The sequence below is a fragment of the Elaeis guineensis genome, chromosome 5 (genome assembly GCF_000442705.2).
Source record: "Elaeis guineensis isolate ETL-2024a chromosome 5, EG11, whole genome shotgun sequence".
Taxonomy (NCBI): Eukaryota; Viridiplantae; Streptophyta; class Magnoliopsida; order Arecales; family Arecaceae; genus Elaeis; species Elaeis guineensis.
Genome location: NC_025997.2, coordinates 26,218,007 through 26,231,634, shown reverse-complemented (window position 1 = coordinate 26,231,634; position 13,628 = coordinate 26,218,007). Strand labels below are relative to the sequence as shown.

At 34.2% G+C, this 13,628-nt stretch overlaps 1 protein-coding gene across 6 annotated transcripts; it reads left to right on the top strand.

Annotated features, from left to right (window-relative positions):
- The first annotated feature begins 742 nt into the window (after positions 1-742).
- LOC105045292 (F-actin-capping protein subunit alpha) lies at positions 743-13,158 on the top strand. 6 transcript variants are annotated; one of them, XM_029264619.2, is made up of 11 exons: positions 743-935; positions 1,025-1,140; positions 3,103-3,192; positions 6,601-6,665; positions 8,356-8,517; positions 9,767-9,845; positions 9,922-9,999; positions 10,396-10,470; positions 10,557-10,592; positions 11,230-11,343; positions 12,861-13,158. In XM_029264619.2, exons 1-10 carry the CDS (start codon positions 815-817, stop codon positions 11,335-11,337), a joined length of 930 nt encoding a protein of 309 aa, XP_029120452.1. In that variant the 5' UTR covers positions 743-814; the 3' UTR covers positions 11,338-11,343; positions 12,861-13,158. The 6 variants fall into 6 exon arrangements, with proteins under 6 accessions (XP_029120452.1, XP_010921827.1, XP_029120451.1 ...); XM_010923525.2 differs by having other exon boundaries at positions 12,803-13,158; XM_029264618.2 differs by having other exon boundaries at positions 11,230-11,356.
- The last annotated feature ends 470 nt before the right edge of the window (positions 13,159-13,628 follow it).

The following is a 13,628-nucleotide window of genomic DNA, read 5'->3' as shown; positions in this document are numbered from 1 at the left end:
CTCATTCATATGAATTAAATTAGAGCTCAACAAATCATTGGTGATTATTCATCCTTCGTTCTAGTACTATTGTATGTAGTTCAGAATATAAATTGACATCAGAAACTTGGATGAATAGATATATAAGCTGTTATGTTACTATGAATTTACTGTTAAGTATTGTATTGTGATCCATAAAACTGACAATACACTCTTGCAATTAAAACTCATTTTTTTGAATTAAATTAAAATTTAGTAAATCATTAATGATTATTCATCATTCATTTTACTATCATTATATGTAGTCGAGAATTTGGATTGACATTAAAAATTTAGATAAACAGATATACAATCTCTTATATTGCCATGGGTTTACTGTTTCGGATTTCATGGATTTGTTATCTATAATGGTTGGATATTGTTTGGAAGAAATTTTTTTATTATTGATGATATATAATATTTATCAATATTAATTTTATAATTATTATTTATTTGTTTATTATTAAAATAAATGATTAATTTTATAGAATGATAAATCATGTAGACTCTTATAAAACGCTACAGGTGTATAAAAATAACGGCATAAAAGGGCGTGGCAACTGAGGGAAAACCCAACAAAGCGAGAAGACGTGGAGACATGTGAGCCTCATTGATCGAACGGTCAATAACAGGCATGACCACATCAGACGGATATATTGCGTGGTCACTTTCATGAGTCGCAAACATAAAAATTTTATATATACGGTATGCTATGATTCATCCGCTTAGATCCTCTCACTTCCCCTCTCGATGTCTCGTATATCCGACCCAAGCTCGGAGAGTTGAAGCTGCTCTAATGGCGGATGGGGTGGACGAGCCCGAGGAAGCGGCGGAGCTGGGGGAGAAGGAGAAGCTGGAGATCGCCAAGTGGTTCCTCACCAACGCCCCCGCCGGCGAGATTCACTACGTCGCCAAAGGTACCCTCCTCTCTCTTCTTCTCTCGTTCTCTCTCCGTTCGTGTCCTCTTCTCGATAGTAGAGATCTAAATCCATCTGAAATCACCCAGATATCCGATCCATTCTTGGGGACGACAAAATCTACGAAACGGCGGCCGCGGAGGCGTTTCCCCTCTACAACAAGGCCCTTTTGATCGTTCTTGAGTTGCCCGATAGGAGTGGCGATGTGAGTCTCTGTTCTAATCCATTAATTTCTTTCAAATGCCTTATGTCTTGAAGTTTATTTGAAGTAAAATCCTTATTTTGCCTTTTGTTTTTTAATGAATCGATCATAATGTAGTCGTCAGTGCAACATATTTGGAGGTTATTATACTCAAATTTTATTGAATTCCAATTGATTTCATCATATCCTTTCGTAATTTTGCTGAAATTTGAAAAAAAAAAAAAAAAAAGAACTGCTATCGAGAACATAGGTAAAATAAAATGACCGTGCTTCTGAGTTATAGGTTGGTCCAATGGGATTGAAAAGAATACTTCCTTGTCATTATGATATAAAACAAGTCCATTCTTTCTGTAGGTGAAGGACTTCATAATGTTGCAAGTTGCAACGCACTTTTCATTTCCAGATGTTGCTTAAAAAACAATTAGATTTTACTCATTTTTGATGCAGGTCTTAATTGCAGGTCAGGTCGAGACATGATTGACATGTTTTCAATAAACGGCTAATTTTTTAATGTTATAGTAGTTATTGTAGGAAACTAATAATTAGCTATAAACATTTTGGGAAACTGCTATTGCCTATAAATATTTATAACAAGCTTTTAAGCAGTGCTGTTATTTGTGGTTTTCATTGTTTATGTTATAAAATATTGTTATTGTGTCAATACTTTACAAGTATATAGAGATATTAGTTCAAAATCATAATCATCGAGTCGTTGCCCGACTATTCATGGTCAACTATACAGAGAGATTAGTACAAAAGATAATTCTGTAACATCTTTGAACGGTTATTTTATAAAATAATGCCATTGTGATGCTGTTGAGATCTGTTTCCTATTATACTGGCTAGGATTAGATATTAGAGCAGCTTTTGTTTTATTGCAGATTAAATCCTGTAGGGTTGGTGGTTTGGTCATCTGTCTATAACAGAGCAGTGAAAATTCTAATACCTCGGCAACATGGTAAGAGGAAGATGATAATTCAAGAAATAAGAAGATTGCTTGTAAAAAAATATTAAAAGACACTTGAAACCTAACTGATAATATTAATAATTCAAGTCGGAGTCTTTTTTGGATGTTTCCACTCAAAGAAAGCTTGAGTGATCCTAAAATGGCTTGACCAAATAATAAAATACTGAATATTTAATTAAACTGAAGTTCCTATGATAGCTTGGATCCATGACTGAACATGTTCTGAAGATGCCAGCAACAACCACTGTTATGGTATTATACTAAATTTTGTCTCTTCCATTATTAGATGCTTCCACTCCTCAAGCTTATCCTCATGCACCATTCAATTTGCAAGCGACCTTGAGATCTCATCATGGTTCTAGTAATATGGCTATATCGATGCCATTTCACAAAACTGTCATGGGCCATTATAATGTCATAATGGATCATTGTTAGGAAAAAATGTTTCCAAACCTCTCATCTATGATAGCTTATAACAATAAACTAATCTTATTGGGAATGTTTTAAGTTAAATTTGTACCATTATGTATTGTCATTTTGTAGTTACACAAGAATATACTAGTATAGAAAAATAATATCAGTTCCTTCAAACAATGACTGTCAATAATAGCAGTTATGGTGCTAACTCTGCAACAATAATGACATGTGTAGCTGCCACTATTTATAGCCATTATATGTCCTTTTATCATCATAGAGTCATTAAACTGTTATAATGGTCATTATACTGGTTTGAGCATTGTAGCATGAGTAATATGTTGTGAGGCTATTTCATCATAGCTATCCATGTGTTGGTCTTGAGCGCACACGGGTTTCTAATACTCCATATTCTAATTGCTTTTGGATAGTCGCAGTGACTTATAAAGAACTTGACAATCAATAACTTATGTTTCCATGACAGCCCAACAATTTCACCAATGTTATCCATACGTGCTAACTGCTAAGTGTTTTATTAAGCATGCGTGTTTATAGTTTCTCTAAATTTTGATACGTGTTTTTAGGTAATCATTACAACATATGGGGAACTTGATGAAAACAATTACTTTGATCCCAGGACTGCTCAAGTTGCTACAGTGGATCATGTCAAACAAGTAAGCTCCTCATCCTTGGTCCACCACTTGTTTCATTTCACTGCTAATGGAATGTCTTGGTTTTCTGAAAGGAAATACATTTAGAATAAGAACTTATGCTTAATTCAGCTTCAAAAAATATGCTTGTGCCAATAGACGATGAAATCATAATTCTCATTACTTGATGTTTAGCTGTAGAAGCAGGATTATAAATGCAAATTAAGGAATGTTAAATGAACTTGGTGAGAAGTGTTTATTAGTTGGTGGGGTTATTGATATCCTTGTTTTCTGTATATAATTGATGTTAGACCTTATATAACAATTTAAAAAGAAATATATAGCTTCTTGTTGACATACTGGCGGGTTCTGGTCCAAATAAATAATAATAAAGAGGGAACATGGATTATGGGACCAGTGCAATGATGGTATTGATATTAAAAGAAAATCTTTTGAAAGGTCAATACTAGAAGTTACAGTCATAAGCACATATGGGAATTCTGGCATGTTTTCTTGCACATTTACAAAACTAATGCGACAAAGAGTTCAATTTGAGCCTTTGAAACTGTATGATTTGTATGTTTGAGCATGCAAATCATAAACATTCTGACAGTACAACCACCAGGGGGTTAAATTAAATTAATGCACTAGTGTATCTTTAAGTGCTTAATTTATATGAGTAGCTACAACAGTAAAAGTTCTCTAAGGCATCCATGCAACCAACGGATCAAAAGAACTGCTTCTTGCTAAGAAATTCTTTAGAGAATATTATTTCAAAGAGAAGGACTTTTATATTTCCAAACCATTTGTCAGAGGGCAGACTTTATCCGACTGTTCCTCCTATCTATTTTAAATAACAGTGAAATCTGTTAGGAGTTATGACTTAAAAGTGCATTGTTGCAATTGAACTCTGAATTGCTATTTGAAAGGATTATTGGAAAGAGTTTCAGTCAGCAAAAATTAACAAAATTGTAGAAGAAACTTACCTAAAAGTACCCTCTGTCTTGATATGCTAGTGAAGGTGCTTGTTATACAGTATCCTCCATGTATACGTTAAACAATAATCATGATGAGAAACTGTCTTGATGAGTCCAGAGACAATGCCCATGTTGAAAAATATGGCACATGAACACCATCACAGAGGTTCTATTATCCTCTCTGAGACAGTTTCACAGAATCCTGAAATGAATGAAAGATTTATTGAGCTTGCACTAAGGCATCACTTGTAAGCATAACTCCAGATCTTAGTTTCCTTCTACCATGAGTGGACACAAAAGAATTCTTTTCTAAGTTAATCGATCCTCTTGCTAGCTCTGATAGGTGATACTTTTCATCTATCAAGTTCTCGATTGTTATTCCATCAATTTCGTGGTGGGCAACTAATGGATTCCAAGGAGATTTTTGTATTTGATACAGATTCTTTCAATGCATGCTTTTAAGATATGAATGGGAAGTCCAAATCAAAAGCTTCATATATGACAGTATTTCAATAATTTACAGAGAGACATGCTGAATAACAATTTAGTTTCCTATTTTATCAACTGGTGGATTTAAAGTTCTTTCCTGGATTGAACAACCAGAAGTAATGGTGATTGCTAGAATCTAGATCATGAAGGGTACAGTACATAACTCTGAAGTGCATTTGTGAGTTGGCAAGAGAAGAGGTGAACCTCAGAACTAGTAGTGCATGTTCTGAAATGAAAAATGTTGGTGAACAAAATTAAGAGAAGAAATGAGTTTGGTCCAGTGACATCTTTCAACAATATCTAGGAAACTTGTGTATATTAGGTAAATTGTTTACACATAATTTGTGAAGTATTAGCAAAAATATTGAAAGGATCAAGAAAAATATATACTTTCATTGAGTTGCAATTGAAGTGGCAGAAAATAATCAGGATAAAAGACAGAAAATAAGCAACATGTATTCTCTAGCCACTTGGAATTGGGTGACTTTTGTGGGAAACGTGGAGATTGATATGTTTTAAATTTCATATATGTTGTTATCTGGCCTTTGATTGAATATTTTAAATGATACAACACAATGGCTTGGAAAATCTGAGCAATGGATGTTACACGTAAGATTGATGCCATGTCAATGTCAGTTATATATTTTTAGGTTTCGTACACAACATTCCAGTTCTATGGCCAATTGCTAGGCGAAATTATGCTATTAAAGATCTTCCTAGAAATTCCGAAACAACACATTCCAGTCCTTCATATTTTATATATTGAACATAAGCACCCATGTCAACAAATCTTCTACAAAGTTGTTACGTTATGTTTTATTTTCCAATCATTTCTTTAAGGGTTGAACTTGCTCTCATTATATGTGTTTGCATTTCTTTTCTCAAGAATCTATTGAAGCAAATTGGTGGATTTTGTTATATTACAGAATGGAGAATCAATATTTTTGAGCTTATCCTTCAATTGATGGTTTTAAAAATTCAGAGTATGTAGACTTATTTAAAGGTATAGACTAGGCAGAAGGTTGGGTTATCAAGAAAACTACCTGGAGTCTTGGATTTGTGCCGGAAATTATATTTGACATGTGTTCACATGTCTTATATCTTAAAGTGTGAGTCAGATATTGCCCAGTTCATGTTCTTCTACCTTTGTCTCAGATCAACAAGTTTTGTTCCAGCTATATAGGATCATCTTTAAGGATCAAGGCACGATTCATCTAGTGTCAGAAAGTCTTGCAGTTAGCTGTCTGCTTGACATTAATCCTTTGAATTATTGCTAAACTCCTCACTAAAACATACCTGGAAAATAGAGCAGCCTTCCATGCAACTAAAGAGACCAGTAGGCTGGGGGGTAGAAAATTCCTTCTTGGTTATAGAGTTTAAAACTTACACAGCTGGGAAGCAAGTCTGCAAGGTTTCCCTAACTTGAAAAAAAATCTAGATTGGGAAAAAGGGGAAAGGTTTTTTGCACTCCTTTTGGTGGATGAGAAGCAGGTGATGGTTTGATATTATTTTATTTTTTCTTTATTGTACCAATTTTTAAGCTGCCATTTGTTTTTTATTTTGATGTAAAATGCTCAATAGATGCAATAGCAGAGAGAAATTGTGAGTTTAACTAGTCTTGTTAAAGATTTGCCGGAGAAACCTCTATGAAGAACAATGACCAGTTACAGAAAAAAAATTGTTCCATAAGATATCAGTCATTTGATGGAGGCACCTTGAAATTTCATGTTCTTAGTTTTTGAGCTTTCAATAATAAATATGCCATACTATAGTTTCTTTTTTGATGTGTTATTGTTTAATTTTGTGTGGTTGTTCTATTACATGAAGCTAATATAACATTTCCATTTTTCATCTTCATGCATATCTTGATGACATTACTAAAAAAATTTCTACTGCCTTCTTGGATTTCAATAACTTCTTGATGTTTTTTATTATTCATTGACTTCAGTGATTCAAATCTCTTCAGGTCTGTACAAATTTGAGACCTGCTTCTGATGAAGAGCTCCCATCTCCATATATTGAGGAGTTTCGGTATGTTATATGCGATAGTGGCAATATGAGCTTCAGATCTCCATTATTGAGTTTATTATTTGATCTTTATTTACATCCTTTTGACCTGGATGAATATCCATTATTTGTTTACTAGCAGTTACGGTTTCTCTTTGTTATTTTCATCGATAAAAAGTGCTCATGTGCAATATGGTTGTATTGGACCTTCCATAAGCATATTATGTATCTTTGAGATACACACACACACACACACACGCACACACACACACACAGATTTATATTCATTAGTCTTAGCCAATTTTTAATTCATGGCCGAGGTTCAACTGTGTCTAGAAGTGGCCATGTGCATTATTATGCATTTGCCATTGGGCATGGAAAAGGAGTCCATGGAGTTCATCAATATGATTAAAAGGTTGTCAAATGCCCTTAATTGTTCAACGTCTAAACTCTAAACAGCTTTTGGCATCTGGACTGCTATTAATTAAGCAGTTAGACAAATAAAGAATAAATTGAAGAAAGTCCTCTAAGTATAATTCGTGGGTAAAACTTTACCCTTGCAACCTAGTATTCCTCAGAAGTCCATTTGGGAAGTAGATTCGGTAAGTTTCCAAAACAGGGAAACAGTGAAGTAGCACTTAGAAAAACTCCTGTAAGGGAAACTATAGGACGCATGATGAAATACTGAAAAATTAATCAAAATAAAAGCTACTAAATTTTCTAAATGATTTCCTTGTGTTATTACTTGCATCTCTTTTGCATGATTTCTTTCATGTTCAAACTTTGGAAACTTTTTCTGTTTCTTGTTTTCTACTTTTGTCGACCATCATATAACTGATTCAAAGTTATTCTGAACCAACCAGAATGTAATTTAATAGCCACTGGAATAAAAGAAAAGAAGAGTAATATTAGCAGGTCAATAAATATTATAGTTGTAGAAGAAATTTAAAGAAATATGAAATTATACTTAAAGCATCTAGGGGTCTAGACACTTTCAGCAAAATTCATTAACACTTGAAGTAGTGGGGAATTGAAGTGTCATCACATGCTTAAAAGTGTCCATTGACATGAAACTCCAAAAAGTGTTGCCCAGTGCTTGCAGTTCTGGCTGATCTAAATATGGTACTTTTTCAGACTGCCAAGGAATGCCCTTTTGTGTTTTGTCTTTTCCAAAAAAGTCAGCTGTCCAAACTTCAAAACTGAAGTGTTCAATTCAAGCAATGAAGTGGTTACAGGGCGAAGAGCATTCATGGAGGCATGTATTTGAAATGGATAACTTAACAACATGACCATTATTTTTATCGGCATCCTAAAACTCTTCATTATATCTGATCTGTTTGCTTCATTGTCTAACTAACCTTGCATGAGTAAAGTGAGACTTTAAATTGGATTACTGGTGTGACTAGAAAAACAAGGTTCTAGACACAAGATATCCAGAATTGCTGGATCTAAGTGACTTGTTGCATTTCTAGTTTTCCAGGTGAATTATGCGCACACATTTGCATGCTTAATTAAAATGTTTTACATGATTATTGGAAGCCTCACCTTCACATATGTGATGGACATGTTTGATATTATCATGGCTGACAGAAAAGGGATATCAGTGATCATCTTCTTCGTTAAGCCTAAAGTTTTCTTTGCTACTAAATAATGAATAAGTTTTTACTGATTCAGTCATGTTTTATTTGTGTATGTCATCTTGGTAATAATACAGGTGTGCTCTGGATGCTGAACTTTGCAAATATGTTGGTGAAGCTTATCCAAAAGGAACATGTGCAGTTTATTGCACCCGTGGGAAAGATGTGGAAGGACCAGGAACTGATTTTGAGTTTGCAGTAGTGATTTCTGCCGCTAGACATAGCCCACAAAATTTCTGGTGTGTCTAACTTAATAATGAGTTTATTTCCATTATTCCTTTGTTTGGCAATTGTAGGTGGTCTTGCCTATAGGTTTCACAGTGGCCAGTTTCATTTTTTTTTTTTTAATAATAGTGCGTACCATGCTTGCTGATTGATGACAGTACAGTTATCTAGCAGAAATTCATGCTAGACATGCTTGTAGGGTCAACCACAATAAACAGATCTTGATTCTTTAATACAAGAAATCCTACTTTTATGTCAAATCTTTTATTTGAGCTTGCTGCTTGCACCAAAAATTTGCAAGCATATGTTTTCTTAGCATAGCCAAAATGTCTTCCTGATTTTTCTTGATCTGTTCTTCACCTGTGCATAATTGTTCAATTGGTTGGATTATTATTAAATTATACATCAATAATTATTCTCGATGTTTTCATGAATACCCAGACCTGGTGAAGTGTTTACAAAGTAACTGATACTTATGTTTCAATAATTTTGATAAATGACTTATTGATGATTTCACTCTCCCTCTCGATGTATACATACATATATGCATAAGATATGCATATACATAATTTTATTCATGCACACACATGTATATATATGTGTGTAAATAATGTATATATCTGATCCATAGCTTTCTAGCTTAGCATGTATTTTGCTTATAAATATACTTAAACAGAGGCATGTGTTAATGCATGCTTGAAATTTTTCAATAATTGAAATGATGTTAGTGTGCTAAAGTTCGAAGGAAATGAGATTGACTAAAGATTTGTATGTATGATTTAGTCAAGCATCTATACATGATTTTTCTAGAATTTACACTGATATGTCACGAGAATAATTATTTTTAATAAACCTTTTCTCAGCTAATGGTCCTTTTGGGAGAAAAATTGACAGATCCATTGGATCAACTCTTCTTTGTATAAATAAATTATTTCACATTTTATTTATTTAGAACGTATATTTGTTTTTCTAGACACCAAAGTTTTTTGTATTTTCTATTTTCTGAAGTCTAAATCTACTCTTTAGGTGACTATCGTTTGCATTTAGGATCTTATTAGTGATTGACAACTAGCTATACTCAATGTACATTCATAAACAGGTACACTTGCATTAACTTATTGTGTAATCAACCCATGTATGTACATTTCTGTATCGCTTTGTACTTATGCAGAATGTTATATATAGCTTAACTGAATGAGACATATTTGTTGGTTCTTGGGTCTCTTATGGCGCACCTAAATATTACTTCATTGTATTGTGCAGCAATGGGAGTTGGCGCTCAATCTGGAAACTGGAATTCAAGGATGAATTGCAAGTTGTGGAAATACATGGAAAGCTGCAGGTACTTTAAGTGAAAGCAAAGAATTTTTTTTATAACGTAGCATATCTTGCAGAAACTAATGCATCAGTATATGCAGGTTGGGGCCCATTATTTTGAAGAAGGAAATGTTCAGCTGGATGCAAACAATGAATGCAAGGACTCGACCATCATGCAGGTCATGTAGCAGTCAGACAACTCATGCAATTTATTCTCTGTCACCTGTCACTGCCACGCTAGATATATGCTCGATGAAAAAATTATGAAAATCTAAGTTTTAAATTTTATCGTCATAAATGAGGTTGGTTTTGTGGATTCAACATTGCTTGTAGTTCCATTCTTTAGATTCGACTTTATAGGAAATTTTTGACATTCCTTTCACCAATTTTTGACATTTTTGTTTGTCATTGGCTTGTTAAATGTTCAGGTACTTGAACCCTGTTATATTGTATTCTATAGTGATACTATGGCATGTTATATGCTTAGATCAATTTATTTGTGCTTGAAGGTCTATCAGATGCTATTAAACTGTATGGATATCATTACTGACACTAATGCACTGCCCTTTGTTCAGTCCCCTGAAGATTGTGCTGTTTCGATAACCAGCATGATTCACCATCATGAGTCTGAGTATATGGCTTCTCTTGAGGTTTCGGTCTCTCTTTGTGGCTTTAATGAATGATTTATATTTAAGATATTTAACAACAGGGTATTTTCTTTCTCTTGTCTATGCAGGCATCCTATCTAGATTTACCTGACACCACTTTCAAGGTAACATGAGACCTTGAGGAAGTATAATTTATTATTGTTAAATTAGAATGCTAAATACCTCAATCAACCTGCTCCTTGCTATGGCAAAACCGAACCTGATAGAGCTTAGGTCCCCTTGTAGTAATACTCAGTGCTTTACTGAGGACAGATATTCAACAGTTTTCACATGGAAATGCATGCATGAGGAGGGGATGATGATTAGTTGGTGTTCCCCCCAAGAAAAACTCTTAATGTTGGATGGAGCAGCTGAATGTTATCTGCCCTCTCTACAAACTTGTCCAAATTTATCAAATGGCAACATAAAGCTTGTGATTGTTAGCAGAAGCATTTTCCCATCCATTGAACTATAAAAGCAGCTGAAATTATTCCCGTTGTGCTTTGTATTACATGTGGCAATTATGTTTTGTGAGATAAAGGAAAGATCCTTCACTGCTCTCTTCTTCTTCTTCTTATCTTTTTATCTTTTTTTTTTTGTTTAAATGTTGCTTCCTTTTGATATTTCCATCATGAAATGCTATTAAGAAAATGAAAGCTGGTCATTCTTCAGACCAATTCTCTCATTCATTTCTTTTTATTATTAAATTGTTGATGTCTTTTTTTGCCTGCTGCAATTGACCTGATCAAATCTGTAATATAGGATCTTCGAAGGAAACTTCCAGTTACTCGTACTCTGTTTCCATGGCACAACACTTTGCAATTCAGCCTTACCCGGGACATTACAAAAGAACTTGGAATTGGAAAGTGAAGTAAGGTACGGCCCAGAGGTGAGGTCAGCATTTTCGTTTTTATATTTCAACTTCCAGGCTCTTTCGTCATGCAAATGGTGAAAATTTTTTTATTTTCCAGTTCTGCTAACTTTTCCTTGTAAGATGATAGTTTCTTTCTTCTGATATATTTGGAATTCCTGTCAAATGCAAACACTCGCAACCTTTTGACACTCCTGGGATTTTATCATTTGAATATCTTAAATATTTAAATCTTTAAGGAAAAAAATCTTTGCAATTATCTGTGATGTTGTGGTGCAGACCTCATTCAAAAGGTAACACAAGTTTTTGGTTCACCCAGCAAAATCATAGCAGAAAGAAGATTCAGTTAATAGACCTGACTATATCTGACTGCCTCCGTGCTTGTGCACTTGGCCATATTCCTGAAAATTCATGACAATTTGCTAATTCGTTGCACAGACCTTGTTGTCTATTGAGTTGAATGCTCAATATTTCGAAAACATTGTGCAATCGGTTACATGGTCATTGTGTTGTAACCATTATACAAATCAATTCATACTGATTGCTGATATTAGCATTCTATTTCAAACATGAATACAGGTGTTCCAGCTTTTTGTTTTAGGGTTGTTGGCTGTGGACCAAAACATTGGCATTCAAGGGTTTTCATAAAATTATTTTTTTCAAAATTGATCTTCAAAGATAATGCATCAATTAGAAATTCATTTTAATTTTGAACTTGTTGGAAAATTTTCCTATCAACGGTTTCTGATGTTGCTTTTTCAGAAAGGCAGCATCACTGTCATAGTCATGAACCATCATAACTACAGGGTTACCTTTACACCAAAGGGCATTCTGTTTCAAAATCCTTCATGCATCCTGGGAAGACTAGACTAACTGAGCTGTAAATCATTTTACTTTATTTTATTTAATCTTTGGACTCGGTCTAGAGGACTAGGCAAATATAATAATTTTATTTAATGTAATATAAGATCTCAAAAAATTCTTTAACATTTTAGCCTATCAATTTCAAATGTTATTATGGCACCAATTTCAGTCTATACGTAGTTGTAACTTAAAATAGAACTTTTGACAACCAAAAGAAGCAAATGTTGGTTGTGTAATTCAACTCAATCATTTTTATCAGCTCAGAATCAGATAAACTTAATTCTTGCTGGTATATTCAATTAGCTCAAGTGCAGATAAGTGCACTATATTTAATTTAGATGAATCCAACAAGGATATTTTTTAAACAAGTGCGGATGTTTCATGCATTGTATTAAATCATAAGAAGTATCTTGCATGTGCAATGAGCATGTGGAGGTTCATTCCTAGAGTTCCCAATATAACAGTAGAAGATAATAATTTAGGGTGTTAAGGTTTCTCATAATGAGCCAACTTAATTGTACAACTAGTTTTCTGTCTGTAGCAGCATGGCTCTTAAGGTCTACATATCGAGAGTTATTGATTCTGGAAGGATTGCAACAGGTTTAATGATCACATGCTTCTCCTCGGTGCTCGACTTTTCTGTCTTGTTGGCATGCAGCCTTTTGGAATGTGAGAGCTGGTGATGGTGACTCCGGACTGATTAAAGCAATGAAATTGCTCAAGCACTTGCAGAAGAAAGCCAATCAGAAGTTCTAATATCACCAGGTCCTCATGCAGAAGTTAGCCAACTCAAAAGCTTTCCAAGTTTTCCCCTCCCCACATTTTATCATCCTTGATGATCTATACACCCTCTGCCTTTATGTTTTTTGAACACTGAGGTTTTGTTGTTGAAATCATGACTCTAAGTATCGCCTTGTTGCCTTCCAATCAATATCATAGTGTGAAATCTATACCAAGAGTGCCATGTTTCAATATTTGCAGCTTGCTCACGCTGAACTTTGCCATGCCATTAAGTGAAGCTTCTCAGGGTCCTGAGTCCATCTCACTGGATTCTGAAGTATGACCATTTGCTTTGTTTTTCTGCAAATTATGTTGATTCTGTTGAGGAAATTAAAGAGATTGGCGAGCATTGGAATCAATATCTCAGCACAAGCATCCCATATCAACTTTTTAACCAATACTAAATCACTAATAGATAAACAGAGATTTGCCGTACCAGACATCTTGAATTTCTAAATTTTACCTGTCTAATGGAGCTAGACGGCATTAACATGACGAGGTTTTGGCTGCTAGGTGTTTGATGGCTTCGTCATGCACTTGGATTTTGGGATTTTACAGTACAAAATTGGCACTTTTTGTAGGAATCGGTTTCTTAAGATGCAAAATTTGAAGTCAGATATTTCTAATGCCATGATATGATCGGAGA

What these genes read in the sequence shown, in the direction of transcription:
- LOC105045292 (XM_029264619.2), top strand. Translation starts at nt 815, where the DNA reads ATGGCGGATGGGGTGGACGAGCCCGAGGAAGCGGCGGAGCTGGGGGAG. An exon ending in CCATATATTGAGGAGTTTCG is followed by an intron (nt 6,666 to 8,355) that starts GTATGTTATATG and finishes GTAATAATACAG; the next exon opens with GTGTGCTCTGGATGCTGAAC. An exon ending in AGGACTCGACCATCATGCAG is followed by an intron (nt 10,000 to 10,395) that starts GTCATGTAGCAG and finishes CCCTTTGTTCAG; the next exon opens with TCCCCTGAAGATTGTGCTGT.